This window comes from Panthera leo, chromosome B3 (genome assembly GCF_018350215.1).
Source record: "Panthera leo isolate Ple1 chromosome B3, P.leo_Ple1_pat1.1, whole genome shotgun sequence".
Classification (NCBI taxonomy): domain Eukaryota; kingdom Metazoa; phylum Chordata; class Mammalia; order Carnivora; family Felidae; genus Panthera; species Panthera leo.
Genome location: NC_056684.1, coordinates 54,196,360 through 54,214,931, shown reverse-complemented (window position 1 = coordinate 54,214,931; position 18,572 = coordinate 54,196,360). Strand labels below are relative to the sequence as shown.

The 18,572-nt window shown below is 34.3% G+C and overlaps 1 protein-coding gene across 5 annotated transcripts in view; it reads right to left on the bottom strand.

The window, feature by feature from the left end:
- FAM227B (family with sequence similarity 227 member B) overlaps window positions 1–18,572 on the bottom strand; it is a 208,475-nt gene that overhangs the window by 167,583 nt on the left and 22,320 nt on the right. For all 5 annotated transcript variants that reach the window (XM_042942084.1, XM_042942082.1, XM_042942080.1 and 2 more), the window contains 5 exons: window positions 18,442–18,477; window positions 17,642–17,746; window positions 13,644–13,742; window positions 7,104–7,205; window positions 2,670–2,796 (listed from right to left, as the gene is read on the bottom strand). In XM_042942084.1, the coding sequence (XP_042798018.1) occupies window positions 2,670–2,796; window positions 7,104–7,205; window positions 13,644–13,742; window positions 17,642–17,746; window positions 18,442–18,477 (469 nt within the window). The remainder of the gene's footprint in view (window positions 1–2,669; window positions 2,797–7,103; window positions 7,206–13,643; window positions 13,743–17,641; window positions 17,747–18,441; window positions 18,478–18,572) is intronic.

Genomic DNA, 18,572 nt, shown 5'->3' with positions numbered 1-18,572 from the left:
GCATGTTGCTGTCCAGTTCTCCCAGCACCATTTGTTAAAGAGACTGTCTTTTTTCCATTGGATATTCTTTCCTGCTTTGTCAAAGATTAGTTGGCCATACTTTTGTGGGTCCAATTCTGGAGTCTCTATTCTGTTCCATTGGTCTGTGTCTGTTTTTGTGCCAATACCATACTGTCTTGATAATTACAGCTTTGTAGTAGAGGCTAACGTCTGGGATTGTGATGCCTCCCGCTTTGGTTTTCTTCTTCAATATTACTTTGGCTATTCAGAGTCTTTTGTGGTTCCATACAAATTTTAGGATTGCTTGTTCTAGCTTCGAGAAGAATGCTGGTGCGATTTTGATTGGGATTGCATTGAATGTGTAGATTGCTTTGGGTAGTATTGACATTTTAACAATATTTATTCTTCCAATCCATGAGCACGAATGTTTTTCCATTTCTTTGTGTCTTCTTCAATTTCCTTCATGAGCTTTCTATAGTTTTCAGCATACGGATCTTTTACATCTTTGGTTAGGTTTATTCCTAGGTGTTTTATGCTTCTTGGTGCAATTGTGAATGGGATCAGTTTCTTTATTTGTCTTTTTGTTGCTTCATTATTAGTGTATAAGAATGCAACTGATTTCTGTACATTGATTTTGTATCCTGCGACTTTGCTGAATTCATGTATCAGTTCTAGCAGACTTTTTGGTGGAGTCTGTGGAGTTTTGCATGTAGAGTATCATGTCATCTGTAAAAAGTGACAGCCTGACTTCATCTTCGCCAATTTTGATGCCTTTGATTTCATCTGTTCCAGTTTTTAATTGCTGGGTAAAAATTTTCATCTGTTTTTGTCAACTTTTTTCTAGTTAATTTTAAAAATCTGTATTAGTTTGCTAGTGCTGCCATAACAAAAATGCTAAAGACCAGAGGACTTAAACAACAGAAATGTATCACAGCTCTGGAGGCTGGATGTCCACGATCAGGGTGCAAGCAGGTCTGATTTCTCATGAGGTCTCTTCCCTTGGCTTACAGATGGCTAACTTCTTATTGTGTCCTCACATGGCCTTTTCTCTGTGAATCCACATCCCTGATGTCTCCCTACTCAAAGGACACCAGTCTTGTTGGATTAGAGCTCACTGAAATTATTTCATTTAACCTAATTACCGCTTTAAAGGTCCTATACTGAAATACAACCACATTCTGAGGTGTACTGGGGGTTATGACTTCAATGTATGAATTTTGGGGGGACACAATATAGTAGAATAGGTTAGCAGGAAAGTTGTTCTGTTCTTCATCACATTTTTTTCTTATAGAATGTTGGTATGAATGTTGTGTCCATTCCCTTTTAATTTCTTATATTAGAATTCATTGTATTTATCTCTATAATTGGGAGGCTCTGGTCTGTGTGTGTTGATTGAAGGGGAGGGTGGTTTCTAAGTGCTGCTTTCTAGTCTTTATCTCTCAAGGGTGCCCTCCTTAAAATATATAACATTTTCTTTTTTTAACGTTTTATTTATTTTTGAGAGAGACAGGGAGATATGGAATCTGAAACAGGCTCCAGGTTCCGAGCTGTCAACACAGAGCCCAACATGGGGCTTGAAATCTGACCAGCAAGATCATGACCTAAGTCTAAAGACAGACATGGGGCTTGAACTCATGAAACATGAGATCGTAACCTGAGCCAAAGTCAGACACTTAACTGACTGAGCCACCCAGGCACCCCAATAACATTTTCTTTCAGAAATGGTTTGGTTACTAAGAATTGGTGCAAAAAAAGTTTTAAAAAAATCTGTCAAAATTTGTATCAAAAGATTTATAAGAACAATTTAAAAATAGTCAATAGCTTCTGGTAGTCCATAAAAGTGAAGCAGTATTATAAAAAAAAAAAAAAAAAAAAAAAAAAAGAGGTTAGAGTGGGAGAGAACCAAAGCATAAGAGACTGTTAAAAACTGAGAACAAACTGAGGGTTGATGGGGGGTGGGAGAGAGGGGAGGGTGGGTGATGGGTATTGAGGAGGGCACCTTTTGGGATGAGCACTGGGTGTTGTATGGAAACCAATTTGACAATAAATTTCATATATTAAAAAAAAATAAAAATAAAAATAAAAAAATAAAAAAAAAAATATTGAGGAGGTCACTCCCGGAACATGAAATTATACCTTAGTTTTACACTCAGTTGCCTAAATCTCTAGCAAAATGCTCTAGGATAGAATTTTACTTTCCTTCAGCCTTTCAGTCCTATCACTCCCACTTACACATATACCATGATTTAAAAAAGAAACTTTTTTCTTGATTAATCATTGATTATATTTCCGCCAGGAACTAAGTTAGCTCTAGAATTTACCCAATACTATTTGCCATAAAAATGTCTACAATGTTCCAAAGCAGCTTAAAATATTTACTTTCTAAATATAAAATATATATAGCTTTATTTCTATGGAAAATATGGAAAATATGGAAATTCAATTTTCTATAACAATCCCATTGTCAATAAAATGATTTGGCTTCTAACGTTAATAACAGGTTTTGATATAGCAAAACTTTCAGAGAAAATAATCATTCTTTTTTAAAATATAGGCATTAATATGACATGTTTTGTAAGGCAAAGAACTACTAATTTTTGGCAAGATACTGTAATCTAAAAGTTTTAGGTATCAAAATAATGATCGATATGTAAATGATATACTCATACCTGACAGCCAAAGAAAAATATTATTCCCCAGATCTTCTTTAAATTCATCATTAAAAATATTACTGGATTCTGGAAATGCTTCCTGGAATGTTGCATAGATAGCTTGTGCCAAACAATCAGGATACACCTATCAAAAAGAGTCATACTAGAATAATTTCATATTTTATATAGCCTATCTCAGCTACCAAAGAAATGATTATTAAGTTTGTGAAATATGTATGTCCCTTTTATCTTTTTTTTAAATTTAATTCTTTTAATTAAAAAAATTTATTTATTTTGAGAGAGAGAGTGTGTACCCGGGGGTAAGGGCAGAAAGAGAGAATTCCAAGCAGGCTACACACTGTCAACACAGAGCGTGACACAGGGCTTGAACCCATGAACCATGAGATCATGACCTGAGCTGAAATAAAAAGGCAGACTCTTAACTGACTGAGCCACCCAGGCACCCTATGTCCCTTTTTTCTTATAGCTTGCTTTTGGCCACTCCCCACTTCTTTGTACCTCTAACTGAGGGACATGAGCAAAGAAGAGTTGAAAATAAAGTCAATTTGGCTATTTGTTAGCATTTTAGAAAATTTAATTTGGATAAAGGATGAAGTTAACAAGATAAGGTTTAATTATCATATTTTAAGATAAAGTTTGATGATTATTATTTCATTTAACCTTGGTATTGCTATCCTCTTTTAGAAAGTGACATGTGTAGATCATTATAATAAAATGTATATTTACGTATTTTAAATTTTATTTTATTTTATTTTTTAATGTTTACTTATTTTTGAGAGAGACAGAGCATGAGTTGGGGAGGGGAAGAGAGAGAGAGGGAGACATAGAATCCAAAGCAGGCTCCAGGCTCTGAGCTGTCCGCATAGAACCCGATGGAGGGCTTGAACCCAAGAACGGCGAGATTATGACCTGAGCGAGCCAGATGCTTAACCAACTGAGACACCCAGATGCCCCCATATACATGTATTTTAAATTTGTCATCTTCTCTCTCTTCCATAAACTTCCATATCAATAACAGAATCCTAACAAGATGTGGTTTTAGAACATAGATGTTAATAGGATGAACAAAGTGTTTACTGCTTCTCTGAGCAAGCACGCAATCTTACCACCCAGGTGCCCCTATTTATGTATTTTTTAATTAAAATATGATTTATATATAACACAGTGTAAGTTTAAGGTATACAGCATGTTGATTTGATACGCTTATAAACTGCAATATGATCACCACCATAATATTAGTTAATACCTACATCATGTCACATAATTACCATTTTGTGTGTGTGTGTGTGTGTGTGTGTGTGTGTGTGTCTAGAATAACAAACTTTTTTTAAATAACTGAAATCTGTTTAGGTGAGTTAATACGTTGTAATAACTATATATTGTTTACACAGTAAAACTATGATCAGATATCAACAAATATATGGTACTGTATTATTCTATTAGACTTAAAACCCCTAAACTACTAAATTTCTCTTAGGAAGTGACTAAACATAAAAGTTACTATAGTTTTATATTTAAAAAATTAAAATATTTTAATTTATTATTCTGGTATTCAGCAGTCAAATAAGTATTTAAAATCACATTTAGCCCTTAATATTAAATGTAAACTTTTGGAATCTAAGTGTCCCTTGGAGGTCACTGTCTTAATCTCTGGAACATGGGAATGTTAATTTATTCAACAAAAGGGATTTGTAGATTTCATGAAGCTAAAGATCTTAAGTGGGGAGATTATACTGGATTATCCAGTGTGCCTTAAGTGTAATCACAAGTGTCCTTATAAGAGGGAGGCTCTGGAAAATTTTACTATAAAAGAGAAGAAGGCAACGTGATGGCAGGAACAGAAGTTAGAGTGATGTGACCAGAAGCCAAAGACTGCTGGCAGCCAGCAGAAGCTAGAAGAGACAAGGAATGGATTCTCCTCTGGGGCCTCTGAAAGAAATTGGCCCTGTTGATACCTCAATTTTAGCCCTATGAGATTCAGTTTGGACTTCTGGACTCTATAAGTCTCAGACAAAGAATTTCTGTTGTTTGAAAAGTCACTAAATTTTTGATAATTTGTTAGAGTAACAACAGGCAACTAACACAGTTACCTAATCCAGGAGTGCTGAAACTTTCTGGTAAATGATGATATTCTTCAAAGAATTCCATGATTTTTGTTTGGTGGTTGGGGGGAATGCTTTAATATATTGGTATATTTAATTTTATTGAGTGAATCATGAACATTTTTTTTACTACCAGAAATAATCACATGTTATATTTTGGTATAAGAAGTAATACTGACTATTAAAATTAAAAGATTGAACAAGGTAAACTAGAAGTTTTATGTGAATATCTCATCTTCATGAGATTAAGGATCAAATGTCAAATTGTGTTGGGAAAATTTCTGAAGGTCTATCATTGTATAACCCTGGAAGAAAGAGAAGTAAAAGCCACATTAAATATGTTTAGATTAAGCTAATTTGTACTGAATAGTGGAATATGAAGATGACTTTTTGATTCTTAAATATTAATAAATTTCCCTCTGTTAGGTAAAATAAATCAGATGAGCAAGCAGTAACAAAACCCTAACTTATCTGAGTGAGTTAAAAATAATGGAAATTGGTCAATAAGAGCTGAGGCTTTACTTCTACTTAAACAGCTCTGGAGGATATAGATGTATAGGGAGGTGGCCTCAAGCATAGAAACAGAAAGGGAGCATTAAAAGAAGATCAAATCCAGGTCAAGGGGTCAAATCACCAAGATGTACATCTTGTTTGTTCTCAAATGAGGCTTTGAATTTTGAATAAACAAGTTCTAATTTCTCCTTGGAAAAAGCTACTGAAAATAGGGACCCAGAAAAAAATCAAGTCATGATTTGAGAAAGGTTATAAATATAGGATCTATCAGAAGGCATATCAACCCCAGGGGAGAACATTTGGACCAAAATTGTAGGTCTAGACATTGGAGAATGGGGGATATGCAATGGTGCCACTACTATCTTTGTCCATATTAAATAGGCCCGTTATCCTTTTCTCAAAAGCATGGTGTTAAAGCAGGCTTGATTTCATCAAACCATGTTACATAGGCTAGGCTCACTCACCACAAAAGATAGACTAAGTGGAAAATTATGGATAGGAGAAAGAGCTGTTTTTGTCATTTCTAGGCAATTTACCAAGAATCCTAACCATTAACTAACGTTTACATGCAAATAAGAACAAAATATTTTAGTATTAGGAGAGAAAAATCCTAGTCCATCTTTCAGAACACCATTGTTCCACAAAACAACAATTTATGAATCACGGTTCTAATCAACCTCTTTCAGCTGTGGAAGTGAGAGACTAAATGTTTTGTCAAGATCATCCAGGTAATTAGTAGCAGATTCTGGACATGAAGCCAAGTCTCCCTATTCCCAGTGCACTACTGGTTTCCTTTTATGACACTACGTGTATATGACCGTGAGTAAGTAAGATAGGTCAAGATTGAACATAAATATTTGGCAGTTTAAGTTTGTTTATACTTCCATTGTGAAAGACATTTTACTGTTTTTAAGTTTGCTTTACCCAGAAAAACAGTTATCAACTCAAAATATGAATGTATTTCTGATTTACAGATGTCAACACAAAAGTATTTGAATGTGGCTTCTGCTTTGAAATGCTAGATGTTTAAATTTAAAAATATCAGGCGTGCCTGGATGGCTCAGTCAGTTAAGAGTCTGACGTCGGCTCCGGGTTATGATCTCACAGTTTGTGAGTTCGAGCCCAGCATCAGGCTCTGTGCTGACAGCTTGGAGCCCGGAGCCTGTTTTGGATTCTGTGTCTCCCTCTCTCTCTGCCGGTCCCCAGCTCACGCTCTGTCTCTGTCTTTCTCTCAAAAATAAACACTTAAAAATTAAAAAATATAAATTTAAAAATATCTAATGAAATTCCTACACATTTTCATTTCACATTAAAAGAACACAAAGAACACAAAGCCTTTTAATCAATCCTTTTCAATAGTTATTATAACGACAGAAAAGTAAAACAAAAACTTCATAACTATGTCCATTTTTGTTTACTTTAACAGGTGCTTAGCCCTTACACATAACATAAACTTCTCAAGTCCTCTTAAACAGATCAAAAGATATATTATAAGGGAAAAGAAAAATGATTAATTTTATAGATACACAGAAAAAAATCAAAAATATATATAGGATAAGTCAACAGTTTTCACATTATCAATATGCAAACAAAATACCTGTACCACACTAAGGAGATTCTGTAAGACTTTTAGGCAAGGGAATACAATATTCTGAGGGGGAAGCATAACTTTTCATATTTGACCATTACTTACTCTACTTCAGGCAATTTCCTTTCAAAGTAACACAATAACTTCTAATAAATGAATAAAATAACTATTTTTTTATTTCATTTGCTCTAAAAATGCTTACCATAACCAGTTAATTTCTATGTTTACCTGAAGGAATGTATCCTTTCGACTTGCAGGGATGCTCATGAAAAGCACCGCATAACTTTCTGAAATTCTATCAAACAAGGAATCTTGATTTTCTCTGTCAGGCTTAAAAAATAAAAAATGTATGGAATTAAAAGTATTAATACTACAATTAAAAATTGGATTTGTATGCATAATATCAATAATTTTATTTATTCTTAAAAGGCAGATCAGTTGCTATAGTGGAATAAGCATGGGTTTGGTATCATGCAGACCTGAATTTGAATACTGGCTCTGTTATTCATTAGCTGCCTTACCCTGGGCTAATTAGTCCTAGTTTCCTCATCTACCAAATGTATCTGACAATACATATCTTAAAGTAGCATAGTAAAATAAAGACAAGGATCATGTTTTGTTTGACTTTGTTTTTCAAGGCCTCAGCACAGTGCCTGGCACACAGAGAGCACACAAACATTTGACAGGTTAATAAGGTTCCTGCATTAAAGCTGACATGCAGAGGCAATCAATGAATTTTAAATTCTCTTGTTCTATAACCACTTTAACTCTATTTTTATCAGTAACTCAGCATAAAATTAAAGCAGTTACTAGGATGAGACAGCCACAGCCAGAAGTAGTACAATTGTGACATGATGCTAAACTAAAGACACACTATGTTGTAAGAAGGAAGAAATGTATACACAAAATAATTTCAATATTATAGTGAAGTCCTGATAGGATTAGCTTGGGAAGATGATGGAGCAAGGGGGCCCTGAGCTCACCCCATCCACATTTACAACTAGATATCATCAGCATCCAAGTCAATAGACCAGAGAGCAATGCAAAGACTGGCAGAACAAACTCCACAACTAAATTTAGAGAATAATCTGCATCTAAAAGGTTAGGAAAGTCAGAAAGGTGGAGGGAGGCTGCCTGTAGGAGGGAGGGAGCTGCATGTCTGGAGAGGGCAAAGAAATGGGCCTTTACACCAGGGAGCTCAAATAGGGAAGACTAATCTCCATAGTATTTGACTAGAAACTAGAGGGGCTGAATTCAGTGAATTTATAAAATCAGTGGTACTTGGAGCCCGGAGCTTTAAAAGTCAGCTGACTCAGCACTGGGTGAGCCAGGAGGGCAAGTGATAGCTGGGTCGCCACCCTTAAAGAGACAGCAGTCTGTGTAGACAGGCAACATAAAAATGGTAGTTTATGCAAGTAGTTTATGGTGCTTACAACAGACTCATTTTAGACCTAAAAACACCTTCAGATTGAAAGTGAAGGGACAGAGAAACATCATGCAAACAGATGTCAAAAGAAAGAGTATCCATAATTAAGTATGGGACAAACAGACTTTAAAACAAAGGCTATAACAAGAGACAAAGAAGGATACTGAATCATAATAATGGGGACAATCCAACAATATAACAATTGTATATCTTTATGTACTCAACATAAGAGCACCCAAATGCATAAAAGAGTGAGTAACAAACATAAAGGAACTAATCAATAATACAATAGTAGTAGAGAAAACTTTAACACCCCACTTAAATCAACAGACAGATCTCTAAACAGAAAATAATCAGGAACAAATAGCTTTGAATGACACTCTGAAACAGATGGACTTAACAGATATATTCAGATTGTCCCATCCTAAAACAGCATAACTCACATTCTTTTCAAATGCACATGGAACATTCTCCATGTTAGGTCACAAATTAGCCCACAAAACTGGCCGCAACAAATTCAAGACGACTGAAGTCATACTATACTTCTTTTCTGACCACAACACTATGAAGCTAGAAGTCAACGACAAGACAAAAATCTAAAAAGTCCATAGATACATGGGGTTTAAATAACATGCTACTAAACAATGAATGGGTCAACCAGGAAATACGAGAATAAATTAAAAAGTACATTGAAGCAAATGAAAATGAAAACACAGTGGTCCAAAACCTTTGGGATGCAGAAAACGCGGCTCTAAGATGGAAGTTTATAGCAATACAGGTCTATATCAGGAAGCAAGAAAAACCTCAAACAACCAAACCTTACACCTACAGGAACCAGAAATCTGAAACCAGCAGAAGGAAGGAAATAATAAAGATCAGAGCAGAAATAAATGATACAGAAACTAAAAAAACAACAGAACAGATCACCAGGAGCTGATTCTTTGAAAAAAATCAATAATTGATAACCTTCTAGCCAGACTTATCAAAAAGGAAAGAAAAAGGACTAAAATAAGTAAAATCATAAAAGAGAGAGGGGAAATATCAACCAAACACTACAGAAATACAAACAATTATCAGTGAATATTATGAAAAACTATATGCCAACAAATTGCACAACATAAAAGACATGGATAAATTCTTAGAAACATGTAAACTACCAAAACTTAAAAAGGAAGAAATACAAAATTTGAATAGATGGATAACCAGCAAAGACATTGGATTAAAAAAAACAACAAAAAACAAAAAACAGAACCTCCCAACAAATAAAAGTCCAGGACCAGATGGCTTCACAGGCAAATTCTACCAAACATTTAAAGAAGAGTTAATACCTATTCTCCTCAAACTATTCTAAAAAATAGAAAAGGAAGGAAAACTTCCAAATTCATTCTATGAAGCCAGCATTATCCCAATACTAAAACCAGATAAAGACACCATTAAAAAAAGAGAACTATAGGGGCGCCTGGGTGGCGCAGTCGGTTAAGCGTCCGACTTCAGCCAGGTCACGATCTCGCGGTCCGTGAGTTCGAGCCCCGCGTCAGGCTCTGGGCTGATGGCTTGGAGCCTGGAGCCTGTTTCCGATTCTGTGTCTCCCTCTCTCTCTGCCCCTCCCCCATTCATGCTCTGTCTCTCTCTGTCCCAAAAATAAATTAAAAACGTTGAAAAAAAAATTTAAAAAAAAAAAGAGAGAACTATAGGCCAATATCTCTGATGAACACAGATGCAAAAATCCTCAATAAAATACTAGTAGGCTAAATTCAACAATACATTAAAAAATCATTTACTGGCATACCTGGGTTGTTCAGTCAGTTGAGCATCTGAGTCTTGATTTTTGGGTCAGGTCATGATCTCATGGTTCATGGGTTTAAGCCCCACATTGGGCTCTGTGCTGATAGCATGGAGCCTGTTTGGGATTCTCTCTCTCTCTGCCCCTCCCCTTGTTTGCACGCACCCTCTCTCAAAATAAATAAACATTTAAAAAAAATCATACTTGCATTCTGGGAATAAATCCCATTGGTCAGAGTGTATAATCCTTTAATATGCTGAACTGAGTTTGCTAGTGTTTTGTTGAGGATTTTTGCATCAATATTCATCAAAGAGAATTTTGGTCTATAGATTATTTTGTTTCTTATAATATCTTTGGCTTTGGTGTCAGCTTTATGTTATTCATTTGTAAATTCCATTTTGGTCAGAAAACATACTCTGTATGACTTTATTATTTTAAATTTGTTAGGATGTTTTCCTAGCTCAGAAAGTCGTTGGTAAATGTCTAATGTGTACTTGAGAAAAATTTATATTATGTTGTGTCAGGAGAAATATTTAGTAAATGTCAATTAGATTGATCAATCTGGTTGACAGTGTTGCTCAAGTCTTCTATATAATTACTGATTTTTTTTGTATATTTTACCAATTATTGAGAATGAGGTGTTAGAACATCTATTTATGACTTTTCCTATTAGTAATAATAATGACACAACCAATTTACCATCATACAATTACTCTCTTTTTCCCTGCTAACATTCTTTGCTTTGAAATTTACTCTACATGATAAATTTTAAAAAGTTGTAATGTTATAGGTTATATGGGTTTCCTTTGTTGTTATATGGGTGGGAATAATGTGCTTTACAGATTTCTGAATCTTTGGAGGAGCCCAAGTCCCAAGGGCAATTTTTAAAAATATTAAGTATATTGAAATATCATTACTGAAGTTCTTCCAGTCAAACATCATCAGGAAAACTTTTGTTATTTAGCCTATACATTGGCCCCCAATTTTTGGAATACTGTGTTCTCTCAATTAATATAATAATAATAATGATAGATACATCCATTAAACACTATATACGTAGCTCCATGTAAACAAGTTTACATGTACTTTCTCATTTAACCCAACAAACATACAAAGTATGTGATTTTTTTATTTTATGAAAGATTTAGAGAGGTAAATAACTATTCTAGGACACATTATTCAAAATATATAACTATTCTAGGACACATTATTTTTGTTTTTGAAAGTCAGATCTCTTAATTCTATTGTGTTGAATCCCATATTATATTTATATAGTATTTCAAAGTTTACTAGGTGTCTTCTTATTCATGTCACTTTTAATACAACAACTTTAGGGGAAAAAAGCAGGGTATATGTAATTTTCTACCTGTTTTGTTTTTTAGAGATGAGATCAGTGAAGTTCAGAGAGGTTTTTTGACTAGCCCAAAGTTTCACAATAATTATTTGGGAAAACCAGATTTAAAATTCTACTAGATCAAGTTATCACTAAACATAGGCAATAAAGGAAATATGCCTTTATATTAATCTATAACAATTACTGAAATATGTTTTAAAGCTACCATGCTGAAGCATGCTACATTCTAGAATATGATTATGTATTTTGTCATATAAACTATTGGTAATTGAACAAGTGGTTTGTGGTTTTACCATATTCTAGGTATAAAATCAGTACTATTTATTCTTCATAAAGTGTATTCAAATATAGATAGAATTTATGTGTTTTGCATCCATCTAAAACAACAGTAAAGCTTAAAAGAGGAGCTTACCTAACAAAACAAATATTCAAGGAATAGCTCTATTCCCACTTTATATAGTTCACTAGCTTCAACATAATATGTATATATATTATAATAAACCCTCTTAGAAATAAAGTCATAGATAAAATGCAATGAACAAAACAGATGAAAGAGGAATTGTTCTCATTAAATCATAGAAAGTTTGCTTCAATTTGATCTGGATCCCTAAACTGCCCCTGTCAGTTCCCTAGAACACTAGCAGAAGACTGATCCAACTAACTTACATATTCCTTCTCAAAACAAGTCAAATATAATGACACTAGAAATCTTATTAAGTTATAATTTTTTAAAGTTATTACTAAATTATTACATTTTAATTTCAGAAATCCACTAGTTTCTACAGAATAGCTTGGTTAAAGAAAGATAAAAACAAATCTAATTCCTTATTATTCCAAAAACAATATAAATGCAGTGGGTCATTAATATTTTGGTGTCAAATCTGTGTTTGTTCAAAGCAATAAAATACTATTATTGCCTGACAAAACAGTTACTAGAAACACTCTTAGATTATGTTTCCTTCAAAAACTTGTTATATATAATCTTAACAGATTAAAGCCAGAATGTAATGTTTCTCTGTTTTCAAGGAAAAACATAAATTCAGCATCCAGATCTAGAGAAAGAAATTTAAGGTGATGAAATTCTCCTGATTTCACGAATTTCCCTAGATAATGCTATATCCAGAGCTCCTAACAATATCAGAAATACAGGACAGATAACCTTAATCTAGAATTACACTAATTATTCTAACATATAGCACTAACTGAATGGTTTGTATGTAAAACTGGTTAATACCCATTGCTTCATGGTACAAAATTCCTGTGACAATCCATAAGCAGCTTTGTGCAAGTAATTTGAGCTGGGGAAAGGCAGAGAGTGGAGTCTATTTGTAAACTTCTTTGATGTAATGGCACATCTTCTTAGTGCTTGGGCTGTGATCCCAGGGTTCCTCATTCTGCTACTCTCCCAGATCCAGAGGACATACAACAGTCATTGGTATTCACCACTTTTCCCAGGCTCCCATATTCTCTAACTGTAAGACTCATGTGCTTCTTATTTCCATTCTCTTACTGTTTCCCAGATATCTTTCCCAGATATCCAGATGTCTTTCTCTTCTTAAACCCAATCAGAATTTTTTACTTTTCTGAATCAAATAAAGACCCTGTATCCATCAGAGGTATGGACTATTTTCCAGATGAAAATTCCTGCAATGATTTACAGTGGGTTTTCTGTTTACCTGTTTGTCAGCACATTATAGCACTGAGTTAAGCTAAAACTGTATTATTCACTACACTGATTTCACCAATTTTTTTCTGATTAATGAAGATTCAGGATCTTTGAAAGCCATATTAAAGTTTTAACTCCTCTGAAAGAACTCTAGATATTTTTTTAAAGTTTATTTATTTATTGAGAGAGAACACACACACACACAGGCAAGCAGGGGAGAGACAGAGAGAGAGAGGGAGAGAGAGAATCCCATGCAGGCTCTTTGCTGCCAGTGTAGAGCCGGATGCAGACCTCAAACTCAAAAACCATGAGATCATGACCTGAGCCGAAGTCAGATGCTTAACCAACTGAATCATCCAGGTGCTCCAGAAAGAACGTTAGATTTTAAACAGGATTTCTAACATGTGAAGAATACTAAAAACCCAATTTCTGTGAAAGGATCCAAAAAACACTCTTTTGTACCACTGCTATCTCTACTAAAAAATTCACTGTACTACAAATCAACTTAAAAAAAAGAAGTTTAAAAAATAACATCATACCTTAAATTTATGCAGAAACCACCACCAAAATGAATCATGTAAAAGAGCAATAGAAGCTTCTGAGAGAAAATGGGTCTTCCAGATTTTAAAAACTTTTTCCTGTGGAACAAAAGACACATGGAGATCAAATTAAAATACATTATAAAACATGTTAATGTAAATAGGCTGTATATAGAGTATGTATTCAATGGTTATAGACTAGCACTGTTCAATAGAAATTTAGTTGAGCCATGTAGATAATATTAAATTTTCTAGTAGCCAATTTAAAAAAAAAGTGAAATTAATTTTGATGACATATTTTATTTAATAAAATATATTTAAAATATAATCATTTCAACATATGATTGTAAAAAATTCTTTTTTTAATGTTTATTTTTGACAGAGAGTGTGTGTGTGTGTGTGTGTGTGTGTGTGTGTGTGTGTGTGTGTGAGGGGCAGAGAAAGAATCAGAAGCAGGTTCCAGGCTCTAAGCTGTCAGCACAGAGCCTGATACAGGGCTCAAACTCATGAACTGTGAGATCATGACCTGAGCAGAAGTCGGACGCTTAAACAACTGAGCCACCCAGGTGCTCCTGTTGTAAAAAATTCTTAATGAAATATCTTACATTCTTTTGTGGGAGCAGGTGTTTGAAATACTGTATATATTTTATATTTATAGCACATCTCAATTTGAACAATTCATTTTTATCATAAATACTAGGTCAGTATTTAGACTTCATAAAATACAGAGTTGTGATTTTGCTCCAACCATAATTGAGAGCTTTCAATAACTGAATCAGCTATTACTTTTAAAATTCATATACAAGTTAATTAAAAGAAATGAAATAAAAAATTCATCTCAGTCACACTAACCACATTTCATATGCTCAACAATCAGATTTGCATAGTAGTTATTGAAATGACATTGTAGGCTAGACTAAGAACAGCAAAAATTCCACAATACATGCTACAATTTCCTTTTTATACTAAAGACAGATACCAACAATATTGGAATTTTATCCCAACAAGCCCCATTGTAAGTCTAGACCCTATCTAAGAGTGTACTCCTTAGGCAATTGATAAAAATTGTCACATAAAGTTAAATCTATTTATGTTGACCAGAAATCTTGCTTTAAATAGGCACATTCAATAGATGATTTTATCTTATTGACTTACTAAAAGTTTTAAAATGCCAGATTCATTACAGTTCAAGACTTACTTTAATGAAATCTATAGGTATGAATTACTGTTCCTCAAGTACAAGTCTACAAAAGGATATCATGCTGACTTTTATGCCAAAAAAGATTCCTTGTCATGATTCTGTGGGGGCACTTCTCTTTCATAGGACACTAATTATAGTATGGAGTCCATTGGTAACAGCTTCAATTTAGCACTTAGTGCTTAACAGCTTAGATTTAGTACTTCTTAATTATAAGGAAATATGTAAAGTACATAAAGAAAAAAAGTAGAAAATTGAAATACAGGGAAAAGCTGAATAGTTTTGTTTAAATTATTTGCAAATTTCAAGCAAAGATTCTTTTCAGTGTATAGTAAGTGCATGATTGCTTCTATTCTGTTTTGGCTATGTCTAGTATCACTAACTTCCTTTTTCAGTAAAATTTCAAATTCTTTAAAGTATATCAATATTTAGTCAAAACAATCAAAAATTGGAAATTGCCCCAAAACCCCAAGCACAGCTGAAAAAGTTAAAAGGTTCTCTCTTCTCCTCTCACCACTCTGTGATACTTTTTTTTTTTTTTTTGATTTAAGTAAATGTAAACATATCTTAAAACCTAGATTATCTAACTTGGAACTTTATTTTTTTCCTAACATTGAGTCTAGGTTAGACAAAATGACTTCTAATTTTCTTTTGAATTTCTATTCATGTATATCATTATGCCTGTGGCTCAGCTTTCTACTCTTATTCAGAATATAGGTCATTTTTCACTCACTTTAATTCAATAAAGTGTTTAGTAAGCATCACCTGTAACCATGGTTCTGTTCTGGGAGGTAGAGGGAATAATGTACACTTTCTCTCATCAAGGAACTAAATTAATGACTGTATGTAAAGGAACATGTTTGGATGGGGTTAGGTGAATTCGTTAATTCCATGGATTCCCATACTTCCATTCCTGTAACAGAAGCCCTATAACCTCCTCTTTGCAAGTTTCAGATCCTTAAGTTCAATCCCTTGGTCTGTTATCATAAGCATTTCTATGAAATAATCTTCTCTGATTATATTTATTTTCCTACACTTATTCTCTTTACTATAACCTCATAATTTATTTTAATGCTATTGCATTGTACATGCTATAGTAAACCAATTTAAATTCTTTTTTGAAATCAGCTAGGGATATTACCAAATAAAACACTGGGTATCTATGCCAAGATATACCCAGATGCTTGTCATACTCCATCCACCCTCTACCCATATCTACTTCCACTCTTCACTTTACTATTTCTTTCAAAAATGCAAGCATCCTCCAAATTAACCATATTAAAAATTCATCATAGCTGCACTTTTATGTCTTGTTTATGTGATTATCTTCTGATTTGTGTTAGATGTACTGGATCCATATTTTTTTTAAATTTTTTTAACGTTTATTTATTTTTGAGACAGAGAGAGACAGAGCATGAACGGGGGAGGGTCAGAGAGAGAGGGAGACACAGAATCTGAAACAGGCTCCAGGCTCTGAGCAGTCAGCACGGAGCCCGACGCGGGGCTCGAACTCACAGACTGCGAGATCGTGACCTGAGCCGAAGTCGGACGCTCAACAGACTGAGCCACCCAGGTGCCCCATGGACCCATATTTAAAATATAGTAGTACCATCTTAGAACATGAAATTTTAGAGTTAGAAAAAATATTACAGATTATCTAGAACAACATTCATAAACTGATTTGAATCACAATCTTTTTATAACAATAAAATATTTTTCCTGAGGAAAGTGTGGTAAATATTGTCAGAGAAAAGAAATAAATATGCTCATGATCCAGGCATAACTATAATTAGCACCTATAGTATTTCTCTAAAAATGGGATCAGGTGATTGTATAAAGAGGTCACACTAAGCCTTCACTGTCACCAAAATCCCACAAAATGTAAAAGAGAATTGAAAAACATTTGTATTAGCATGGAAAATAAGAGAGAGTGTCATTACTGAATCTAGATATAGTTGTTAATAGAGGTGCTCTGTAGTTGCCTGAGGGTAAGCAGAAGATCCAAACCAGGTCAATCAGACTCTACTTCTTGTAACACTGCAACCATTAGGAGGGGCTTAATGGCTGATTATGTTCCTTCTGATGGACTATTGTAGGAGAGGAAACAAACAGGGATTTTGGGTTGAGAAACAAAGAGGCACAGGAAAGCTGGAGGTGAAAGATGGGGAAGAGGGCCTACCAGGAGCCAACTTCATCTCAGAGAACTATCTGAAAGGAATCTGCTTGGGGATAAGGGAGCGTTGTTTAAGCCTTCAGGAAATGGAAACCTTGTTAGGTGACCACCTAATATTTAAGTGGGAAATCAGTATTAGTAACCACAGAACTCTCAGCCCACCTTTGGCAACCAATGGGCAATGATCTAGTTACCTTCCTATGCTTACAGTTTTTCAACTGGCCACCCTGTGGAGATACTACTCAAAAATTCCCCAGACACTTGGAGGCACAAAAGATGGGATTGTGGGGAAGGGCTCCCATAAGTTATTTTGGGGTCAAAATAAGCAGACTAAAATATCTTGAGCTGATAAAGCAGGAGAGGGAGGGGAAAACACTTGTTACAGTCACATGCCAAGGCAATGCACAGTAGCAACCTCAGACTCCTGAGGCAGTAACACAGAGTCCAATACATTTTTTTCTAGTGATCAGGGTATTAAATATTACTGGTCTTTTCTTGCCAGACTTAATGCCTTCAAAATTCAATCATGCTTATGCTTAATACCTAATTTGTCATAGCTTTAAATAAAGGTCTGATTCATTAAATCATATTCTCAAAATGTATCATACAATAACAATGTTTACGTACATCAAACTTCTGGGTTTTTAAAATAAAAAGATAAATTTGTTCAGCATCCAAATGTCTGGGTAGTTGAGTAAGCTCATTTGTTTTGAATCCTGAGAAGCTGCAACCCTAGAAAGAGGGAAGTATCACAGAACACTAATTACTTCACCCTTTTCAGTATAGTAGTCTCACAGGACTACAGAAGACAGATAAATATTTAACTATAATTCATTAACATAATTATTTCACTTTCTCCTATTAAAATAAGTGAAAAATATTTATCTTACCTTAAAAAAATCTTCATATTTTCTGATTCCATGAAATTAAGAGCCCTGGCATATTCATATGCCAAATTACAAAAGCAAAACAAAATCATATTTCAGAACCAACTTTGACATAACCCAAATGATCAAGAATTTTAGCTAAACTACCAATAAAGAAAGGCAGGAGAAAGCTTCTATACCTGTACCCACCTCTTCCCTCAGAGCTCCATCTATATTTATAGCTACATCTATGTTATTATAAACATTTTTCATTTCCACATGATACTTTTTAAAAAATGTTTATTTATTTTGAGAGAGAGAGAGAGAGAGAGAGAGAGAAACAGAGAGTGGGGGAAGGGCAGAGAAAGACAGGGAGACAGAATCTCAGGCAGACTCCACAGCTGTCAGTTCAAAGCCTGATGAGGGGCTTGAACCCACGAACTTTGAGATTCTGACCTGAGCTGAAACCAAGAGTCAGATGCTTAACTGACTGAGCCACCCAGGCGCCCCTCTACATAATACTTTTGATACATAATCTCATAGAACAGAAATTTTAAATACCTCTACAGTCTTCTTCGTCTCCATTTCATCTGAAAGCTGGAAAACATTTAAAACAAAATCTTTAAAAATCTTAAATTTTTATATTTTGTAAATTTGTTCAGATAACTTGTGTGGGTGTGTGTGCACGCGTG